Genomic DNA, 20489 nt, shown 5'->3' with positions numbered 1-20489 from the left:
AAATCCTATAAAACTGACTGACACATGCAAAAAAAGCTATATATCGCTCTCAAAATATGCTAAAAATGTAAATTTCAAACACTGGAACTATGTAGCCTTATGTCAGACACTCAAAGAAAGATTCGGGGTAAGTGGTAAAATCCAAGATAGCCGCAAAAATCCTATAAAACTGACTGACACATGCAAAAAAAGCTATATATCGCTCTCAAAATATGCTAAAAACGTAAATTTTAAACATTGGAACTATGTAGCCTTGTGTCAGACACTCAAAGAAAGATTTAATATTTCAGGGTAAGTGGTAAAATCCAAGATGGCCACCAAAATCTTGTAAACCTGACTGACAAATGCAAAGAAAAGCCATATACCGCTCTCAAAGTATGCTCAAAATCTAAATTTCAAACACTTAAACTAGCATTGTGTCATGCACTCAAAGATAACTTTAATATTCTAGAATTATGATTATTATTCAATATGGCGATCAATATGGCTGCTTATATACTGCTTAAATGTATATAAATGCATGAGTTTGTTTTTATGATCACGTTTCAAAGTGATTATGTCTTTAAACCAAAAGCACAATGTTTTATATAACCAGACCCCTTGCCAGGTCCAAGATGGACGACATATCAGATACAGTACCTACTCATGGCACTAGTGCATGGTTATACACCACTAATAGGCCTGGGCGATGCATGGAAATGATGAACTATTTGTTTGCGTGGCATCTGAAAAGACTGTTTAAAATCACTGTAATTGACCAAGTTATATTGCCAAAAAAGTACATTTTGGGTTTTGATGCTTGAAATGGTATATTTTTCTCATTATATGACACCTTTTAGCATATATATGCGCCCTATCTAATTAATTGCATCTTTCAGCTTCGAGGGTGCAATGCCATTTTGTTTATGGTTCAGTGCATTTAAATAAGAAAAGTCTCATTTCAACCTATGTTGAGTTTTTGATCATTTTTGATCATTAAATCATCTAGTTTCACCTGATATTGGTGGCGTTTAACTATATTAAAGCAGGTGAGAGTTCTAAATTTGAGAAAATTTCTCCCGAAATCAGCCATTTTGCCATTGACAACAGTGTAATGGGTTTAGGGGTTTAGACTGCGTTATCCAAGATTCACGTCCCTTATCGGGGTTAGGGCACCTTATCTGGGGTTTAGACTGCATTATCCTAGATCCACGTTCCTGATCTGGGGTTAGGGCACATTATCTGGGGTTTAGACTGCATTATCCTAGATTCAGGTCCCTTATCTGGGGTTAGGGCACCTTATCTTGGTTTAGATGCCTTATCTGGGATTTAGACTGCCTTATATGGGGTTTGTGTTTCTTATCTAGGGTTTAAGGTGCCGTATTTGGGTTTTTTAAACTGCCTTATCTGGAGCTTACGTCCCTTATCTGGGGTTTAGATGCCTTATCTGGGGTCTAGACTGTGTTATCCCCAGTTAACATCCCTTATCAGTGGTTAAGGCAGCTTATTTGGGGTTTAGACTGCATTATCCTATATTTACATCTCTTATCTGGGGTTAAGGTGCCTTATCTGGAGTTTAGGCTGCCTTATCTGGGGTTTACGCCCCTTATCAGGGGTTAAGGCGCCTTATCTGGATTTAGATGCCTAAAGAATGGATCTGGGATTTAGACTGCCTTTATGTATGGTTTACATCCCTTTTGGGGGGTTTTACATCCCTTATGGTTTACATCCCTTATTTGGAGCCTTATGGGGTTTAAATGCCTTATCTGGGGTTTGGACTGTGTTATCCTAGGTTTACGTCCCTCATCTGAAGTTAAGGCGCCTTATCTGGGATTTAGATGCCTTATGTGGGATTTAGATGCCTTATCTGGTGTTTACGTTCCTTATCTGGTGTTAAGGTGCCTTATCTGGGGTTTAAACTGCCTTATCTGGGGTTTACGTCTCTTATCTGGGGTTAAGGCGCCCTATCTGGAGTTTAGGTGCCTTATCTGGGGTTTACGACCCTTATCGGGGGTTAACGATCCTTATCTAGAGTTAAGGCACCTTACGTGGGGTTTAGATGCCTTATCTGTGGTTTATGTTCCTTATTTAGGGTTAAGGCACCTTAATAATAATAATAATGCCAGCACTTATATAGCGCTATTACAAATTCAAGGAATATGAACATAGCACTTTACACAAAAAGAAAAGAGGAAAACAACAACAAAAAATCTTATGAGGTGAACAAATGAGTCTTAAGATGGCTCTTGAAACTGCTGACAGTGGGACATGACCGTATGGATGATGGCAAGTTGTTCCAAAGTTTGGGACCAGCAATGCTGAAAGCCCCACCACCAACCACCCGGTGATTCCGAGGGATGGCAAGACGTGTGGTGTCTGCAGCAGATCGTAGACCTGGCCTACCTGATTCATATATGGTAATGCAGTCTGTGAGGTATGAAGGAGCCTGATCATTAAGTGACTTGAAAATGTACAAAAGTGTCTTGAAGGCGATTCTATCTTTAACTGGGAGCCAATGAAGACTAGCGAGAAGAGGAGTTGTAGAATGGCGGCGAGCAACTTGGAAGATTATGCGAGCAGCCCTGTTCTGCAATCTCTGAAGGCGGGTGATGTTGCTAGAGTTGCATCCAATTAAGAGTGAGTTGGCATAGTCTAATCTGGACAGAACAAGGGCTCGCATGGCATGGCTGGTTGTGTCCCTGTTGATGAATCTTCTTATACGAGATATGTTCCAAAGAGAGAAATTTATAGAGCGACATAATGATGTGATATGAGATGACATGTTCATGGTAGAGTCAAAAATAACACCCAGGTTTTTTACTGTGTTAGAGGGCGAATGATGTCAGATCCATTGTGGATTTCAGTGTCCTGTAATCTGTTCATATTATGTTGAGAGGCGGCAATAAAGAATTCAGTTTTGGATTGATTTAATTTCAACTTATTGCTGTTCATCCAGCGATGTATTTCGTCAACACAAACCCCTTATTTGGGGTTTGGACTGCTTTATCTGGAATCTATGTCCCTTAATCTGGGGTTACGGGGTTTAGATACCTTATCTGGGGTTTAGACTGCGTTATGCTAAGGTTAAGGTATCTTAGCCCCAGGTAAGGATCGTAAACCCCTGATAGGGCCGTATAAACCACTGATAAGATAAGATAAAGGCTAAATTCTACATTTTAGTGGTGGTTATTTTTAAATTTTGGTGGCCATCTTGGGATTTAAGGTCCTGTGCTGTTTTAGATTATACCAATGGATTTTTAGACCCTGTAAACATGGGTATAGACACCAGCATCATACTTCTAGGACTTTCTGCACCCAAGATATAGCCAAATTAATTTTCAATGGCGGCCATTTTGAAATTTTGGCAGCCATCTTGGAATGATAGGTTAAAGGCAGTTGTAAATGACTCTATTGGATTCCTTGACCCTGAAAACATGGGTATAGACATCAGAATCGTGCTGCTGGGTGCTTCTCTGACCAAGTTATGGTGATTTTAAGGGATTTTTGGCGGCCATTTTGAAAAAGGCCCTCTACCAAGAGTTCCCCACACTTTTCGATGGTGCAGACCCCTCTCATTTTATTCAGCGTCCTCAAATCTATAAAGAAACACCTTCAAAACTTCTTGTACTCAACCCTAGAATGGGACTTCCATTCTGTATCCTACTAAAGCGCAATTTATGAGTAAAATATGGCAAATTTTCAATCACGGCGGCCATCTTGGATTTTAGGCACTAAACGGTCTTTAAAAAAATGAAAACATGTTTTATTTCAATCTTTACCTTCCAATGTAATGAAATCAATTGAGAAATTGCTTTTAACAAACAAATCGCACGACGTCCCCTTCATTCAACATAGCGCTGTGTACTATAAGTAAAACCTGCTTCTACTTGATAAGTTGGGAGGGTTTCACACAAAACTTGTGAATCTAGATTTATACCAGTTTTGTATAAGTGTTACTTTATGCCCCTTAACCATATTTCATGTACAACACCAATGTGGCTTGTATGAGGACGAGGGAGGTTTGGCCCCCTCCAACCCCTCTAAATACAAGGAGGAAGTTTGCCTTCCAAGCACAAAGCACAACTGTCCTAAAGCCTGCTGGTGTATCTTGTGCCAACATTTTAGTGTGTTGTCCTAATGGGACATCAATGACACTTGTTTAGATCACAGATCCTGGAAAAAAAGATCTGTGTTTGAATGCATCACACATATCATCAATGTAAATCTGGTCTACCTGATATCATCTCATTCACAGTGAAATAATTGGCTTAGGAAGATTTTCATCATGGGGGGGCTGACTAAACAAAAAAATTGGTGACCCATCCTGGGAAGTGCCCACCGTCAGGAAATGTTGCGAAAAATAGGTCAAAAACACTCATTTTTACCAGTATCTAGTCATATTTTTTTATTTCATCTGGAATTATTAGGGGGCTGAGCCCAGTGTTCGAAATATGCCTCAAAAAGTTACAGGCCAGCCAGGCGTAACCTTAAAAAGTTTCCGGTCAGCCGGACCAGCAACTGAGATGCCAGTCAGAAAAGTTACCGGCCAATCCAAAAAGTTACAGGCCAATGGCCGGCTGACCGGCCCTATTTCGAACGCTGGCTGAGCCCCCAGACCAAAATTATTGAGGGGGCTGAGCCCCCGCAAGCCCTGGTTCCTAAGCCTATGGAAATTATATTCAGAGGGAGGAGCGGTTCCCATCCAAGGGTCTTTTTCTCTTGGCAGAGCAGTCGGTCACTTGTGGAAGGGTCGAATTGTTGATGAAAAAGGGACTACAAATTTGGGCTATTCTGGTTAAAATCTAGATACCCCTATGATAGACATGACCTTAATATTTCAAACAGGGAGAGGGAATTTCAAATGGAGGGGGAGGGGGAGGGAGGTGTATGTATATATGTAAAATTTACACCCCTTCTATGGAAGATTAAGATCATCATTCATAAGGGGTATAATGATAATGGATTATCCCAATCTAGTCTAATGTGGATCTGAGTCAATCTGCACCAGAGTGCCTCACAGAGTGCCTTACCTAGGCGTCCCTTGTAACTTGAAGATATAGGTGGGGTCAGAGAAAAAGATATAATGAGTAGTTGACTGCAAATTATCCCTCAGTGACAGAAGAATATCAGACCGGCCCATAATGCTTTGCGGCATAAAATTGAGTTACTGGATTTTGCTATTCTTTGCTCTATGGGAAACAGGTCATATTGTTCATAAAGTGCAGAAATTAAAGCGGGAGAGGACGAGAACCAAAACATTACTTTTTTAGGCCAAGCAAGTATTTTAGTGTTATGACCTAAACTGCCTGTAGCGATCAGTCAATAGGCCGTTGAGGAGTTTTTCAGTACAATATCACCCAGAATTTTACACCCTCATTTCAACTGATTTTTGTCAGCATCCTGAAGCAGAGATTAGCTACCCTTTTCGAGTAACATCTGTGCAACTACATTTAGATACCCCTTTTTACCCAGTTTTGCTGTTTTTAATACCCAAAGCAAGATTTTTTATGTTTTTTTTTGTACATGAGTGATATACAATTTGAAATACCCAATGGTACAGAACATCTAAAGGATCATTTACACATCTTGGGTACACTATTATCTCACATCTCAAAGTTCGACACCTGATCTTTGGTAAAATTACAGATTTATAATGCAAGTGTATATGGGAAGGGATGGTTGTCTTCTGTGCCCTCCATTACAGCAGACATGGTAATCAGTTATGATCAATGTACAGGCTCCATGATTGTCATGCAGGTCAACATGAACCTATCTGTGAGGAAACAAAATGGCTGCCATGTGCTATCACCTACTTCTTTTAGATGTTTATGAATTCATTTACATGTTGTTGGAACTTGTTTTAATGTGTGTATGAAGCATGAATCATGCCACGTTTGCACCAAGATGCATGGTGTGGGGATCAGGTGTGACACACAGACTCTGGACCTCGACTTTCTCTATACCATAAGTAAATGTTACATCCATTTTTCACAAAAAGCACCCAATATTGTTAACATTGGGTGCTTTTGAGAGGCAAATAGCCAAAATGTAACAGACATGCAAGGGGCATCGCTGTACAATATTTCTGAAATTCACCTCAAAGCTGTCACACATACCCCGGCCTGTATACCATCAAACAGGGCGAGACACCTACCCTCACAAGGGCACCAAGATATGGACAGTACCATCTTCAAGATGATAAAGTGCCATAAAGTTTCTAAAAATTGTACAAATTTGCACTAAATGCCACGAAGTTGCACTCAAGTTTTTGGTAATTTCATCTAGCTTTACAGTTCATTTGACTTGGCTTCTTTGTTTTCAACAGATTGACTTTACTCTCATGCTTGGAATTACAGTGAAGGAATTCCAAAGCATAGCCTTCCATGTAAAGAAATTTTTGCATTTTTTTAATAGCCTTATTTTGCCTTGTTGTAGCGAAAACTTTACTAATTTACACAAAATTATAAAAAGAATTGTGTTCAATTTGATTTGACTGGAAATGTTGGGACTTTTTGTATATCTTTGGATCAAAATTGCTTGAAAATAGGTTTCTATATCCCTGCCCAATCCAACTTGAGTATCCCCCCGTGAAGGCCTAGATAGGTTTTATAAAATACTCTTTGTAATCCATCTCAATGATCTACGTAGGTGGCTAGAGCATACTAATATTAAGTTCTGGATTTAAATCTGGATGTCCAAGGAATTGCAGTTTGTAATATGCCAGAGGTGGTCTGTACTTCATAGGTGAGTGAGAGAATGACAATACTATTCTGTTTCATCTTCAGTTTGGTAATGACGTAGGTGCGTATATCGAGTTGCGCATGCTTACCTAATTTTGCAGAGTGCATACAAACATGTTCAAGAGTGGTTTGTTAGCACGCTTGTGGTGCAATGATGTACAAGCAATGACGTCGCTATATCAAATGTTGAGGTGAGAAGAAGTGTACTGACTAAGTCAAGATTTATTTGTTCTAAGTTCCTTCTAAGAAAAAAGTTGTGGACCAAAGATGAACCCCATTTAGCAGTTAAGGCAACTATTTACTTTCTTACTCCCATACATAAACATAGCAGGAGAAATCTCCAGTTCAAATCAGGATTCTTGACAAAACCCAGGCAAGACTTATAGTCAAAATCAGCATTCTTGACACAAGACGTGCAGAAGTTTCCAAATTGATGTGTAACAAAATAGGCTATTTCAGTTGAAGACATGACCTTAATCTTCCACACAGTGAGTGTAAATTACCTGAGATTACCTGAATGCGTGACTCAATCCATTTGAAAACTACTCCCCTGTATAGGAGATTAAGGTCATGTCTTCCATACGAGGTGTATGGAGTTCAAATAGAATAGCCCTTCCAGGTTTGTACCTGATGGCATTTTTAAAGCCTCTCCTACAGTGAATTAAAGGGGCACTTTATAGAAAGTTTGCACTTTTTCCCAATTCTGTAAGGGACCCTCTTATACACCTGGGTGTAAAGAGGTATACAAGTAAAGGAAATTGTTAAAGTGTACAACATATAGGTTGAATACCTGATGGCATTTCAAATCCTCTCCTACAGTGAATTAAAGGGGCACTCTCTGATAACTTCGATTAAGTTCCAAATTTGTAACCGTTATCTTTTTTGGTGTTATTATCAACTGAAGGGGTCATTATTTCAATACTTCTCACTATAGGCCAACTGTAGTTTTGTCACTCACTAAAGAAATCCCCAAAAGGTGGTTGATAGTGAGGTTAACCCACATGACCTTTCCTGTTTCTACTGGAGTGTTTCTACTATTACCCAATCAAGTATCATCATCAACTAGCAACTGGATTATCAATAGAAACATACCAATAATCACACACTGATTACCTAATAGATCCAGAGAGAGGCAGTAATGTGCTAGCCCCTCCCCCTACTGCGAAATCAGGTAGGCCCAAACTTGGCCCCACAACAAAAACCATGGTATTGAAGGCCCATCAAGTTGAGATGCGCATAGATATCAAATGTGATGCCAGGATCTATGACTTGCCTATGATATTTCACCCAGTGAACTACATTATAATGACCTATATATTACTTTGCTTATTTCTTTGTTACAAACAAAATATTATTGTTATTATCAGATAAGTAGCTCCAAATTGAAATCCATTCTTTTCCATTCTAGCTCCAAATTGAAATCCATTATTGTCTGTTCTATGCCTATTCACATAAATGATAACCCTCCATTCACATTAATGATAACCTTATCAATCATTGATGTAAATGTAATTCAAAATATACTGGTGCAAGATAAATGGTTGACACACTAGCCTACATTATATGTGTCATGGACAAAACCTATGTAACAGGATAAACTACCAGAGCAATTAGTTTAAACACTTTTTGAATATATTGCCCTGCACTACAAGCAGGTTGCACTTGGGGTTGCATTCATCATCTGTGTATGTCTGCAATCACAGATTGAATACAATACCGCTCTTTTCAAAGATACTAATCTTACAGCTGCAAGTGATCAGCATGATATGAATATTCTATAGAATTACGATCCAGGTCTTATCCCTGTTCTTTTGTTTTAATGCAGAGGTACGGTGTGAACGTACTAGTGCAGTGTGATATATTCAAAAATGTTTAAATCTATTGCCATGGTAGTCAATCCTGTTACATCATCACTTCTATGGCAAATTGTTCGAAGTTCCAAATCTTATTAAAATTTCAATACAACTGTGTTACAAGCTGCAGAATATGTTTGTACGCTTTTGAATGCGCTTTTATGCGGAGTTCAAAATAAGTAAGGTCATGAAAATGCAACTTGAGAAACGGGTTGGTGGGAGATTAGTGAGGTTCTTAGAACTTAGTGTAGAGTTAACTGTTCATACCAGAGATACTAAAATGGGCACCTAATGGGCCACTTAAAAATTTAAAAAGAACCAAATTTCCTACCATTTCCAGGACTTTCACAAAAATAAATTAATTTTGACTTTTAAAAAATGCTTTCTAAGCCTGATATTCTTATTGGATTTTGTCAAGATCTCCAGCAATATGATAACCTCTTTGGGATTTAAGTAACAAATTGTGATATCCAGGAGTCACGCTTTTAATTTTTCTGTTTAAGTCCCTGCACACTATCATTGGAACCCTGGCCAAAATCCATTTAAATATAACATTTTAGCTTAGTTGCCTGTACCAAGTTTACAGTGCATAGCAAAATTATTAAAAGAGCGGGTAATAATATCTGTAGAAAAGGAAAATTAAATCCTCTTTCATTATAATTTTAACGATTGCTCTAAATTCAAAAGTCCTATCAGACCACTTCATTACGTATATCATTCATATTTGAAACTCAAAGAGCATATCATAAATAATACAAATTTGTGTGCAGAAAGTGTATGAAATTAGCTGTAAGATGACAGAGCATTTTACATATTGAATTACTCATATCAACTGTGAATGCCACCCACGGATAGAAAGTCTAAACAGTTTGAAGAGATAATTTGTTTAAAAAAATGAACAAACTCATAAAATGGTTATCATTTTGGAGTCATCAATCATAAATATCGCTCACCTGAAAGTAGAAAATGGATTCATATAAGAGGGTTGTCAGCAGTGTCGGCATCAGGATTTTTTCAGGGGAGCATGGGGGGAAAGAGAATTTCAGAGGGGGTAAAATCAATGAATTTTGTGCTGGAAAGTTGAATTTGTTAGAGTGGGGGGTATTTGTCCCCCCATGGTGCCAACTGCCGTCACTGGTTATCAGATAAATGCACTGAGTAGTAGGTCACTTTATTTGGAATTTCATTCAAAGGAACTTGACACAAAACTATACAGACTACTTTCAGCTTTTGAACCACTGTAGCAAGCGCAAGTAATGTAAATCCAGAGGGCGCTGTAGCATATTGGCAGCCCAAACAAACTATAACCTAGACTCTAATGTGCGCAGTGAAGTCGTAACTGCATAGAAACAATTTATACAAAAACGTACTAACCCAACTAATAATGCTATCATGGCAGTGCCACCACAGGTTACGATGCTCTAAATGCAGATGCTAACAGCACAGAAATCATGCATTTGCTGCATGCACTGGGGGTGTCTATTTTCCTGTGCATAGTACATGTAACTCTCTACCAGTCTGCCAAAATCACCATGGATATGTGGCTTCACCTAACACTGACAGGGTGCTCATGGGGCGCTCATAGGCCTAGGTCATAGGCTGTCTGGGATTGGCAGCATCCAAGGCAAGGATATAAAAAAACGCTTCTTTGACCACAATGAAATGGATCAAAATATTGCAAAGTTGAGCTTTTGGGGGACTTCACCACCATTTAGGTCATATCCTTACATGTGTGGAAACTAGAAAAACACATTTTTTTCACTTCTGCTTCATTGCATCAGCAAATTGGTAACCATGGTGACTTTTTATTTTTAAGAGACTATAATTATCATGTTTCGTCCAACTTTCTTGTGAAGTGCAACAAAGTAAATGTTGATTCCTCTGAATCAGTATGTCGTAACTTGTAGTACAGAAATTTATCTCCAGATACTGTACACAAGTCAAAGTCATTTTGCAAAGGTGTAGGGCCTAAATAAAGCTTCAACCACTATACAAGTCACTTTAAAAACTGGTGCAATTTAGTTGGTCCATCTGCTGGATCATCTGCAAAATACCAGCCTAGCCAACTGAACCTCCTAGCCACGCAAACCCAATATCGTCAAGGCCATTCTATGATTTATGAGCGTTTAATGTGAGCGGGATATATGATGGATCACTGTGTCTAGATAATATGGCATCATTGGGACTGCCATCAAACCCAGTCAAAAGTGAAACAATTAACCGCTACTCTGCATGCCCTACCCATACATTCAAATCTAAAGATGTGCCTAATTAAACCTAACTAGGTCGGGTAATCAGTGCAAATTTACCCGGAAAATCCATCCCCTAGAAACACCTACTGAACCAAGTTTGCTTCTTACTATCTCATTTGGGAGGATTTTATATCATGATAAAAATCTGCCTGGATATGATGGAAGCTTATTATTGATATGCAGCACAGACTGATAAGGAGTTAACCTACATGTAGGTAAGCTTAAACCTGACCTACTTTGCCTAGTGCACTCATGTTTTCTACATCTATATATACCCTTTGCCTGCAGCATGTTGACTGTTGCCAACATCAAGCCTAAAAAATGTAAAATTACACACAAAAATATCACAATTGAGAATTTTTCGCATAAACAGTAAAATCAATGCTATGAAGTGATAATAAACGGGATCCAATGCCCATTCAGCAGATTTAGATTTGATTAGTCTTAGTTTAAAATTTGGAAAATATGAAATGATCAAAATCAAGCATGGGAAATCTAATCTGCCACATGTAAAGAATGATAGAGTGGCTTTGTTCCTCAACTCATGATTAGGTGGCCTGCTTCTGAGATTTGACCCACACTATGTTTAGGAGCAAACATGGATAGAACCAAAATAGCATCACATTTTTGATCGTCCTACTTTGTGTTACCATGCAGCAGTTGCTAGTGTTAACTTTGAAATTGATCGCCTGTTTTTGTAGAGTTGAGAGTTTAAATTTAACTTGTATATGAGTCTAGTCTTGTTTTTACAGGCAGGCATGCACCAGATATCAATCCATGTCTTTCAGTGACAAAGCAGATGGTGTTGTACCACAGCTTTCAAAAGTAGGTTTAGTTTTTTCTTTCCAGAATTTTCACAAGTCCTGTTAGGAAATGCCCAGTCAGTGTTAACACACCAACACACATTCACCAATTCAAAGTTAATATTCTTTTATGAGTGTTTAGGACTAACCTTTGCAGTGGCGTAGCGTGGGTCATCATATTGGGGGGTGGCACTGACCATGATTGGGGGCACCGGGACTGATTGGAGGGGGGGGGGACAAGTCATTTTTTGCCAAATTTCCTATGGGATTTTCTAAATTTTCCACCCGATTGAGGGAGGTCACATGCCCCTGTGTCCCTATGATGCTACGCCACTGAACTTTCGCAAAAATACAGAATACTAACATTTCTGACATTGCTTGAGGAAGCGCCCATGAATGCCAGACAGTTCAATATCAAAATACTATTTCTTTAAAAAGGAATGAACGGTCTCAGGAGAATGTAATGGATTTTACGTTGTTTGCATAAATTTGATGGAAATTACAACATTATACAAACCAAATGCTAATGGCAAACTGAATGAGAGAGAAATGGCTGCCAACATCTCATGCACAAGCCTGTGTTTCACGTGTAGAAATATGCCTATAATTGCATGAAATACGAGTCAAAAAGCCTGAAATTCAGCAGATTTGAAACATCCCCTGAAGCTAAATACCTGTCTAACATTTCTGTATTACTCTGCCGATGGAATTATTTGGTGCTAGTTTATGCATAACATGAAAGAAATCAAGAAATCCTGCCTTTCCCTTACAGCTATCAACACAAGTACACATTACGCATGGGGGCGCTGTATCTGTTGTACTCACAGGCAGGGATTAACTGCCTGAGATGTGTGCCAAAAGGATACCGGGATAAAATACCAGGACAAAATTGACCAAAGTGTGCCATGCGCATCTTCCTTTAATTGCTTGTTTTTCCCCCCATTGATTACAGTAAGGACTCCCCTACCCATTACAGTAAGGATCGATCACTAGGAGGAGGCTAAACTATCACCTCCCCTACCCATTACAGTAAGTACTGATCACTAGGAGGAGGCCGAACTTATCACCTCCCCTACCCATTACAGTAAGGACTGATCACTAGGAGGAGGCCAAACTTATCACCTCCCCTACCCATTACAGTAAGTACTGATCACTAGGAGGAGGCCAAACTTATCACCTCCCCTACCCATTACAGTAAGTACTGATCACTAGGAGGAGGCTAAACTATCACCTCCCTACCCATTACAGTAAGTACTGATCACAAGGAGGAGGCCAAACTTATCACCTCCCCTACCCATTATAGTAAGTACTGATCACTAGGAGGAGGCCGAACTTATCACCTCCCCTACCCATTATAGTAAGTACTGATCACTAGGAGGAGGCTAAACTATCACCTCCCCTACCCATTACAGTAAGTACTGATCACAAGGAGGAGGCCAAACTTATCACCTCCCCTACCCATTACAGTAAGTACTGATCACTAGGAGGAGGCCAAACTTATCACCTCCCCTACCCATTACAGTAAGTACTGATCACTAGGAGGAGGCCGAACTTATCACCTCCCCTACCCATTACAGTAAGGACTGATCACTAGGAGGAGGCCGAACTTATCACCTCCCCTACCCATTACAGTAAGGACTGATCACTAGGAGGAGGCCGAACTTATCACCTCCCCTACCCATTACAGTAAGGACTGATCACTAGGAGGAGGCCGAACTTATCACCTCCCCTACCCATTACAGTAAGGACTGATCACTAGGAGGAGGCCGAACTTATCACCTCCCCTACCCATTACAGTAAGTACTGATCACTAGGAGGAGGCCAAACTTATCACCTCCCCTACCCATTACAGTAAGGACTGATCACTAGGAGGAGGCCGAACTTATCACCTCCCCTACCCATTACAGTAAGGACTGATCACTAGGAGGAGGCCGAACTTATCACCTCCCCTACCCATTACAGTAAGTACTGATCACTAGGAGGCCGAACTTATCACCTCCCTACCCATTACAGTAAGGACTGATCACTAGGAGGAGGCCGAACTTATCACCTCCCCTACCCATTACAGTAAGGACTGATCACTAGGAGGAGGCCGAACTTATCACCTCCCCTACCCATTACAGTAAGGACTGATCACTAGGAGGAGGCCGAACTTATCACCTCCCCTACCCATTACAGTAAGTACTGATCACTAGGAGGAGGCCAAACTTATCACCTCCTCTACAGTAGGGAGTGACTGATCACTATACTATTTTCCACCCTGGTGTGGCAGTGACGTCAGTGTGCATTTCACTACAAATCGCTATCGTATGCTTTAAGTACTGGCGTACATACACACAAGCTTAAAAACAGCGCACAGATGCAGAAGCGAAAAAGCTCCGTCAACGCGTTGACGTCACTTGCACATCAGGGTAAAATATGGTATAGTTCTAAGGTTCACTAGTCAGAAAAAATAAGAAGGGTTTGTTAGTCCTTGGTTAGGGCTTGGTTTATGGTTTAGATAATAGCCAACTTTTGGACTAGAGACCAATAGGACTAAAACACTTTATGACTAGAAGACCTTATACTATGATCAGTTCATAATAGGCGAGAATTATTCAGTTTTTGTTACTGCAGGAGTCAATAAATCCCAACTTATGCCTGCGTAGATTCACAAAAGCGTGTGTACGCAGTACACAATATGTAGGTGCTGCACCTGACTGTGTGTATGCCATGGGAAAACTTTGCTGCTGTTTTCTTAGGCAAAAAGTTTCCTGAAGAGTTTGAAAGTATCCTACTGGGAGAAAATTCACACTAGATCCACAAAAAGGTTCCTGAAATTCAGAAATTCTTTAAAGAGCCATTACAGGTTTTGCGGTTCTACCTTGTCACAAATTATCACAAATTCTAATGTTTGGTTAGAGTTTAGGGTTAGGGCTTAGGGTTTAGGGTTAGGGATGTCAAAATTTTGTGATGCTTACATTAAGGTAAGACCGGTTCTAGAGCCTCCTTAGAGAACCAAAAAAGTACCCCAAGTGACCAAAATTAATTATCCTGGTTACTTTTTATGAACCACCAAGATTTCTCCTGAGAGGATAAATAAAGAACCCTTCTTGAACCTTTTTTACTACGAGTGCATGGCCGATGTGTTTGTCCCAACGGTAACATGGATCAACAACGCCAAAACTATTGGCTTTCAATGTTAAAGGTAGCCTAATGAATGCACATACCTTCTGAAGATTTACTGAGTTTGAGTGTTTCTTCAAATGAGATCCACTGTCCGTCCCACATCTGGATTAGGTGTGTCTGTCTATCGTACATTTGCGCTAATTGTAACAGGATTACCTCTAAACCACCTTCAAAAAGGAAAAAAACAAAATAAAAACAGAATATGATTATGGTACATTGACAATTGAGAGAATTTGCAACTACCGTATAAACTGTTTGCAAAGAAGCAGTGTTTTTACATGCTGTTTCTGGGGCTGGATTTCCCATTGGGTGCTCCTTATCACCAGCTTCCTGGGTGCTTACTTCTAAGCAATTTCTTTTTAACACCAGATTTAATATCTTGGTAGCCTTTGACATAAACAAAAGAAGTACACTTTGGACTTCATTGCTGAAGTTAGCAACACATTCCTATTTGAAGAAGAATACCCTGGTCTTCCTTGCTGAAGTTAACAACAGTTACAAGAAAGATAACCTGGTCTCCTTGATGAAGTTAACAACACTTACCTATTTGAAGAAGGATACCCAGGTCTTCATTGCTGAGGTTAACAACACTTACCTATTTGAAGAAGGATACTCTGGTCTTCCTTGTTGAAGTTAACGACAGTTACCTATTTGAAGAAGGATACTCAGGTCTTCCTTGCTGAAGTTAACGACAGTTACCTATTTGAAGAAGGATACCCTGGTCTTCCTTGCTGAAGTTAGCAACACATTCCTATTTGAAGAAGGATACCCTGGTCTTCCTTGTTGAAGTTAACAACAGTTACAAGAAAGATAACCTGGTCTCCTTGATGAAGTTAACAACACTTACCTATTTGAAGAAGGATACCCAGGTCTTCATTGCTGAGGTTAACGACACATACCTATTTGAAGAAAGATACCCTGGTCTTCCTTGTTGAAGTTAACAACAGTTACAAGAAAGATAACCTGGTCTCCTTGATGAAGTTAACAACACTTACCTATTTGAAGAAGGATACCCAGGTCTTCATTGCTGAGGTTAACAACACTTACCTATTTGAAGAAGGATACTCTGGTCTTCCTTGTTGAAGTTAACGACAGTTACCTATTTGAAGAAGGATACTCAGGTCTTCCTTGCTGAAGTTAACGACAGTTACCTATTTGAAGAAGGATACCCTGGTCTTCCTTACTGAAGTTAGCAACACATTCCTATTTGAAGAAGGATACCCTGGTCTTCCTTGTTGAAGTTAACAACAGTTACAAGAAAGATAACCTGGTCTCCTTGATGAAGTTAACAACACTTACCTATTTGAAGAAGGATACCCAGGTCTTCATTGCTGAGGTTAACGACACATACCTATTTGAAGAAAGATACCCTGGTCTTCCTTGTTGAAGTTAACAACAGTTACAAGAAAGATAACCTGGTCTCCTTGATGAAGTTAACAACACTTACCTATTTGAAGAAGGATACCCTGGTCTTCCTTGTTGAAGTTAACAACACTTACCTATTTGAAGAAGGATACCCTGGTCTTCCTTGTTGAAGTTAACAACACTTACCTATTTGAAGAAGGATACCCTGGTCTTCCTTGTTGAAGTTAACAACACTTACCTATTTGAAGAAGGATACCCTGGTCTTCCTTGTTGAAGTTAACAACACTTACCTATTTGAAGAAGGATACCCTGGTCTTCCTTGTTGAAGTTAACAACAGTTACAAGAAAGATACCTTCGTCTTCCTTGTTGAAGTTAACAACAGTTACATATTTGAAGAAGGATGTCCAGGTCTTCATTGCTGAGGTTAACGACACATACCTATTTGAAGAAGGATACCCTGGTCTTCCTTGTTCAAGTTAACAACAGTTACAAGAAAGATACCCTCCTTGATGAAGTTAACAACACATACCTATTTGAAGAAAGATACCCTGGTCTTCCTTGCTGAAGTTAGCAACACATTCCTATTTGAAGAAGGATACGCAGGTCTTCTTTGCTGAAGTTAACAACACTTACCTATTTCAAGAAGGATACCCTGGTCTTCATTGCTGAAGTTAGCAACACATTCCTATTTGAAGAAGGATACCCTGGTCTTCCTTGTTGAAGTTAACAACAGTTACAAGAAAGATAACCTGGTTGTCCTTGATGAAGTTAACAACACTTACCTATTTGAAGAAGGATACCCTGGTCTTCATTGCTGAGGTTAACGACACATACCTATTTGAAGAAAGATACCCTGGTCTTCCTTGTTGAAGTTAACAACAGTTACAAGAAAGATAACCTGGTCTCCTTGATGAAGTTAACAGCACTTACCTATTTGAAGAAGGATACCCAGGTCTTCATTGCTGAGGTTAACGACACATACCTATTTGAAGAAAGATACACTGGTCTTCCTTGTTGAAGTTAACAACAGTTACAAGAAAGATAACCTGGTCTCCTTGATGAAGTTAACAACACTTACCTATTTGAAGAAGGATACCCTGGTCTTCATTGCTGAGGTTAACGACACATACCTATTTGAAGAAAGATACCCTGGTCTTCCTTGTTGAAGTTAACAACAGTTACAAGAAAGATAATCTGGTCTCCTTGATGAAGTTAACAACACTTACCTATTTGAAGAAGGATACCCAGGTCTTCATTGCTGAGGTTAACGACACATACCTATTTGATGAAAGATACCCTGGTCTTCCTTGTTGAAGTTAACAACACTTACCTATTTGAAGAAGGATACCCTGGTCTTCCTTGTTGAAGTTAACAACAGTTACAAGAAAGATACCCTGGTCTCCTTGATGAAGTTAACAACAGTTACCTATTTGAAGAAGGATACCCTGGTCTTCCTTGTTGAAGTTAACAACACTTACCTATTTGAAGAAGGATACCCTGGTCTTCCTTGTTGAAGTTAACAACAGTTACAAGAAAGATACCCTGGTCTCCTTGATGAAGTTAACAACAGTTACATATTTGAAGAAGGATACCCTGGTCTTCGTTGCTGAGGTTAACGACACATACCTATTTGAAGAAGGATACCCTGGTCTTCCTTGTTGAAGTTAACAACACTTACCTATTTGAAGAAGGATACCCTGGTCTTCCTTGCTGAAGTTGCAGAAGCCAGGAATAGATTCAGCAAACTGAGCTATCCTACCCCACTGCTCTGTCATATGCTTGCTTAATCTCTCTAAGATCTGGTCTTTTGTCTGTACATAGCAAAATAAAAGAAACAAACCGGTTATTGACAAATGTTCAAATTCTTTTTATTTTTCTATAATCTTATATACCGTAAAACCTCGTCTACAAGCATATAGAGTGCTTCTGATGAAAGCTAGGCTAATCCAGGCGCCATTATGGAATTTGAGCAAATAAATTACAGATCCAAGCAAATACAAACAAGTATTATTGCAAGACCAATCTATTGTATTGGTATATTTACGCTTCTTTAGTTTTAATTTAGCTTTCATCGAAAGAACTATTTTTGTAGACAAGGTTTTATGGTATTTTAAGAAAGAAACAGATAAAGGGCAATACTGATTACAGATGGTTCTCACATCATGTTTCAGGAAAGGTGGTATATTTGGTGTCAAAAGTCACTGAAGAGTCACAAAAGACTCCAGCAAGCCTCACTTATGAATTATTTGTCTATAAGGTATTCAAGACCTAATGATTATTATGCAGCTAGTGCATGCAATCATACACATGTAAGTTGATTGCCTGTCACAAACATACTTTCACCATACACATGTTTCTCTGAATCGAGGTGGTGGGAATAAGAGCTAATAAGAAAATATTTAAAATGTCAAGATGTACTGAGATACACTCAAAATGCAGCCTAGACTGTTTATTTTCCATCAAAGTTACACAAATAAAGATTAGTCTGCAACATTTACTACTTATAATGCCCCATCTTTATCAATATTGTATGTTGTATGTACACATTTTGATAAATTGTGTTCTGATAATAAACATAAAAAGCTAGCTAGAATAGTATGCCCCTATTAAGGAGGTACTACACCCCTGGCCAATTTTGTGCCTATTTTTGCATTTTTCTAAAAAATGATAGCACATTGGTGACAAGTAAGATATGTATATCATAGGGCAAGGACTACAACTACTGTACTGAAAATTCAGCAACTCAAGGCAAGTAGTTATTGATTTATTGATCAAATATTGGTTTTCCCTCATTTTTGACTGTAACTCCACAACTGTTGTCTGTGCTGAAATAAAATTTCCAGTGTAGCAGTTGTAGTCCTTGCCCCTATAATATACATATCTTACTTGTCACCAATGCTCTATAATTTTTGAGAAAAATGCAAAAATAGGCATAAAATTGAGCAGGGGTGTAGTACCCCCTTAATGCCATCATTTACAAAAGCTATAATTGCATGTTTTGCGTTCCTTTGTACATAATAAAATTGCGGCCGAAATGATCAGCCAATGAAACTCATGCATATATCATAACACAGGATATGGGGGTATCAACCCCTTAAAACAAAATCTTTTTCTTATGCTGAATTATCTTGCTTGTTTTCGCAAATTCATCATCCAACTCCGGAAATGTACAAATTATTTTTAAAGAAGATAAAGCATGATCCTGATGGGGGTGTCATTAGTACACTATGAAGAAACTGTTCTAGTAGAAATCCATACAACCCGTAATCCATATGGAAGACATGACCCTAGTATTCCATACAGGGAGTGTGAATGTCAAATGGGGTTACCTAAATGGGCGACTCCATTTGAAATCTACACCCCTGTGTGGGAGATTAAGTTCATGTCCTCCATATATAGATTTCAACTGGCATTGCCCAATGGTACCCCAGTACAGGTATGAAGTTAATAAGAATAATATGTAACGGATGAGCCAATCTGTGTAATTGTTTGCATTATGCTAAGCTAAATTCATCCATCAACATGAAAACACTTAAGTTTCCACTATTTTCCCAAGCATCCTTTCTTACTATTTACATTGACTGAAAATGCTGTTTTGATTGTTTTAGTCAAGTTTTGATTATCAACATTATGTCCATAGCAATTCATCATAACCAGTAAGTGATACAATTATCCACCAAGGCCCTAACAGCACATTGATTCAAACTATAACCTCAAGCATCAATTAGATCATATTGATTCCATATAAATGTCATTTCTATTGACTTCAATTGAAAGGTTAGTAAAAACAAAGACAAATTAAGGGCAGGGAAGTAGAGCTAGTTGAAAAGAAATCCCTTCGGCATTCATCAAACTGGGTCGCCCGGTTGGGATGAGTAATTGACTATCTCATGTTTGCTATCTGTGAAGCCAGCATGTGTAGAAGTCTAGACAATCAGCAGGCAAGATTGAATCGACCTATATTCTGCTAAGGCTCCCTCAAGTGTATGTGCAGAAGTCTAGCCTATGAACCAGTTAATTTGGATGGCATTCCATGAGCAGTTCGGCCAGCATGTGTAGGAGACTAACCCTCCCAGGATAGATTGACCTACATGTATATAGCTAGTTAGCGAAGAGGAAAGCCTGCATGAAAGTCTAGCCTGCTCATAAGACAGATGATATTCAATGCTAAGTAGCTGCCCAGGTGTGGAACATATTTACTCAACATGTGTAGGAGACTAGCAATGCCATCAGCAAGTAGCAAATGATGACATTCAACAGCCAGAGGAAGAATCAATACTATCCCATGATGCAACTGGCATTATCGCCAAAATTTGATATTATTATTA

At 39.1% G+C, this 20489-nt stretch overlaps 1 protein-coding gene across 3 annotated transcripts in view; it reads right to left on the bottom strand.

Moving 5' to 3' along the window:
- LOC140141852 (uncharacterized) overlaps positions 1 to 20489 on the bottom strand; it is a 625910-nt gene that overhangs the window by 8238 nt on the left and 597183 nt on the right. For all 3 annotated transcript variants that reach the window (XM_072163721.1, XM_072163722.1, XM_072163723.1), the window contains 2 exons: positions 17840 to 17972; positions 14837 to 14962 (listed from right to left, as the gene is read on the bottom strand). In XM_072163721.1, coding sequence (XP_072019822.1) covers positions 14837 to 14962; positions 17840 to 17972 — 259 coding nt within the window. The remainder of the gene's footprint in view (positions 1 to 14836; positions 14963 to 17839; positions 17973 to 20489) is intronic.

The sequence above is a fragment of the Amphiura filiformis genome, chromosome 20, assembly GCF_039555335.1.
Source record: "Amphiura filiformis chromosome 20, Afil_fr2py, whole genome shotgun sequence".
NCBI classification, from domain to species: domain Eukaryota; kingdom Metazoa; phylum Echinodermata; class Ophiuroidea; order Amphilepidida; family Amphiuridae; genus Amphiura; species Amphiura filiformis.
The sequence above is the reverse complement of the archived record's forward strand: the minus strand, read 5'-3'. Positions and strand labels throughout refer to the sequence as shown.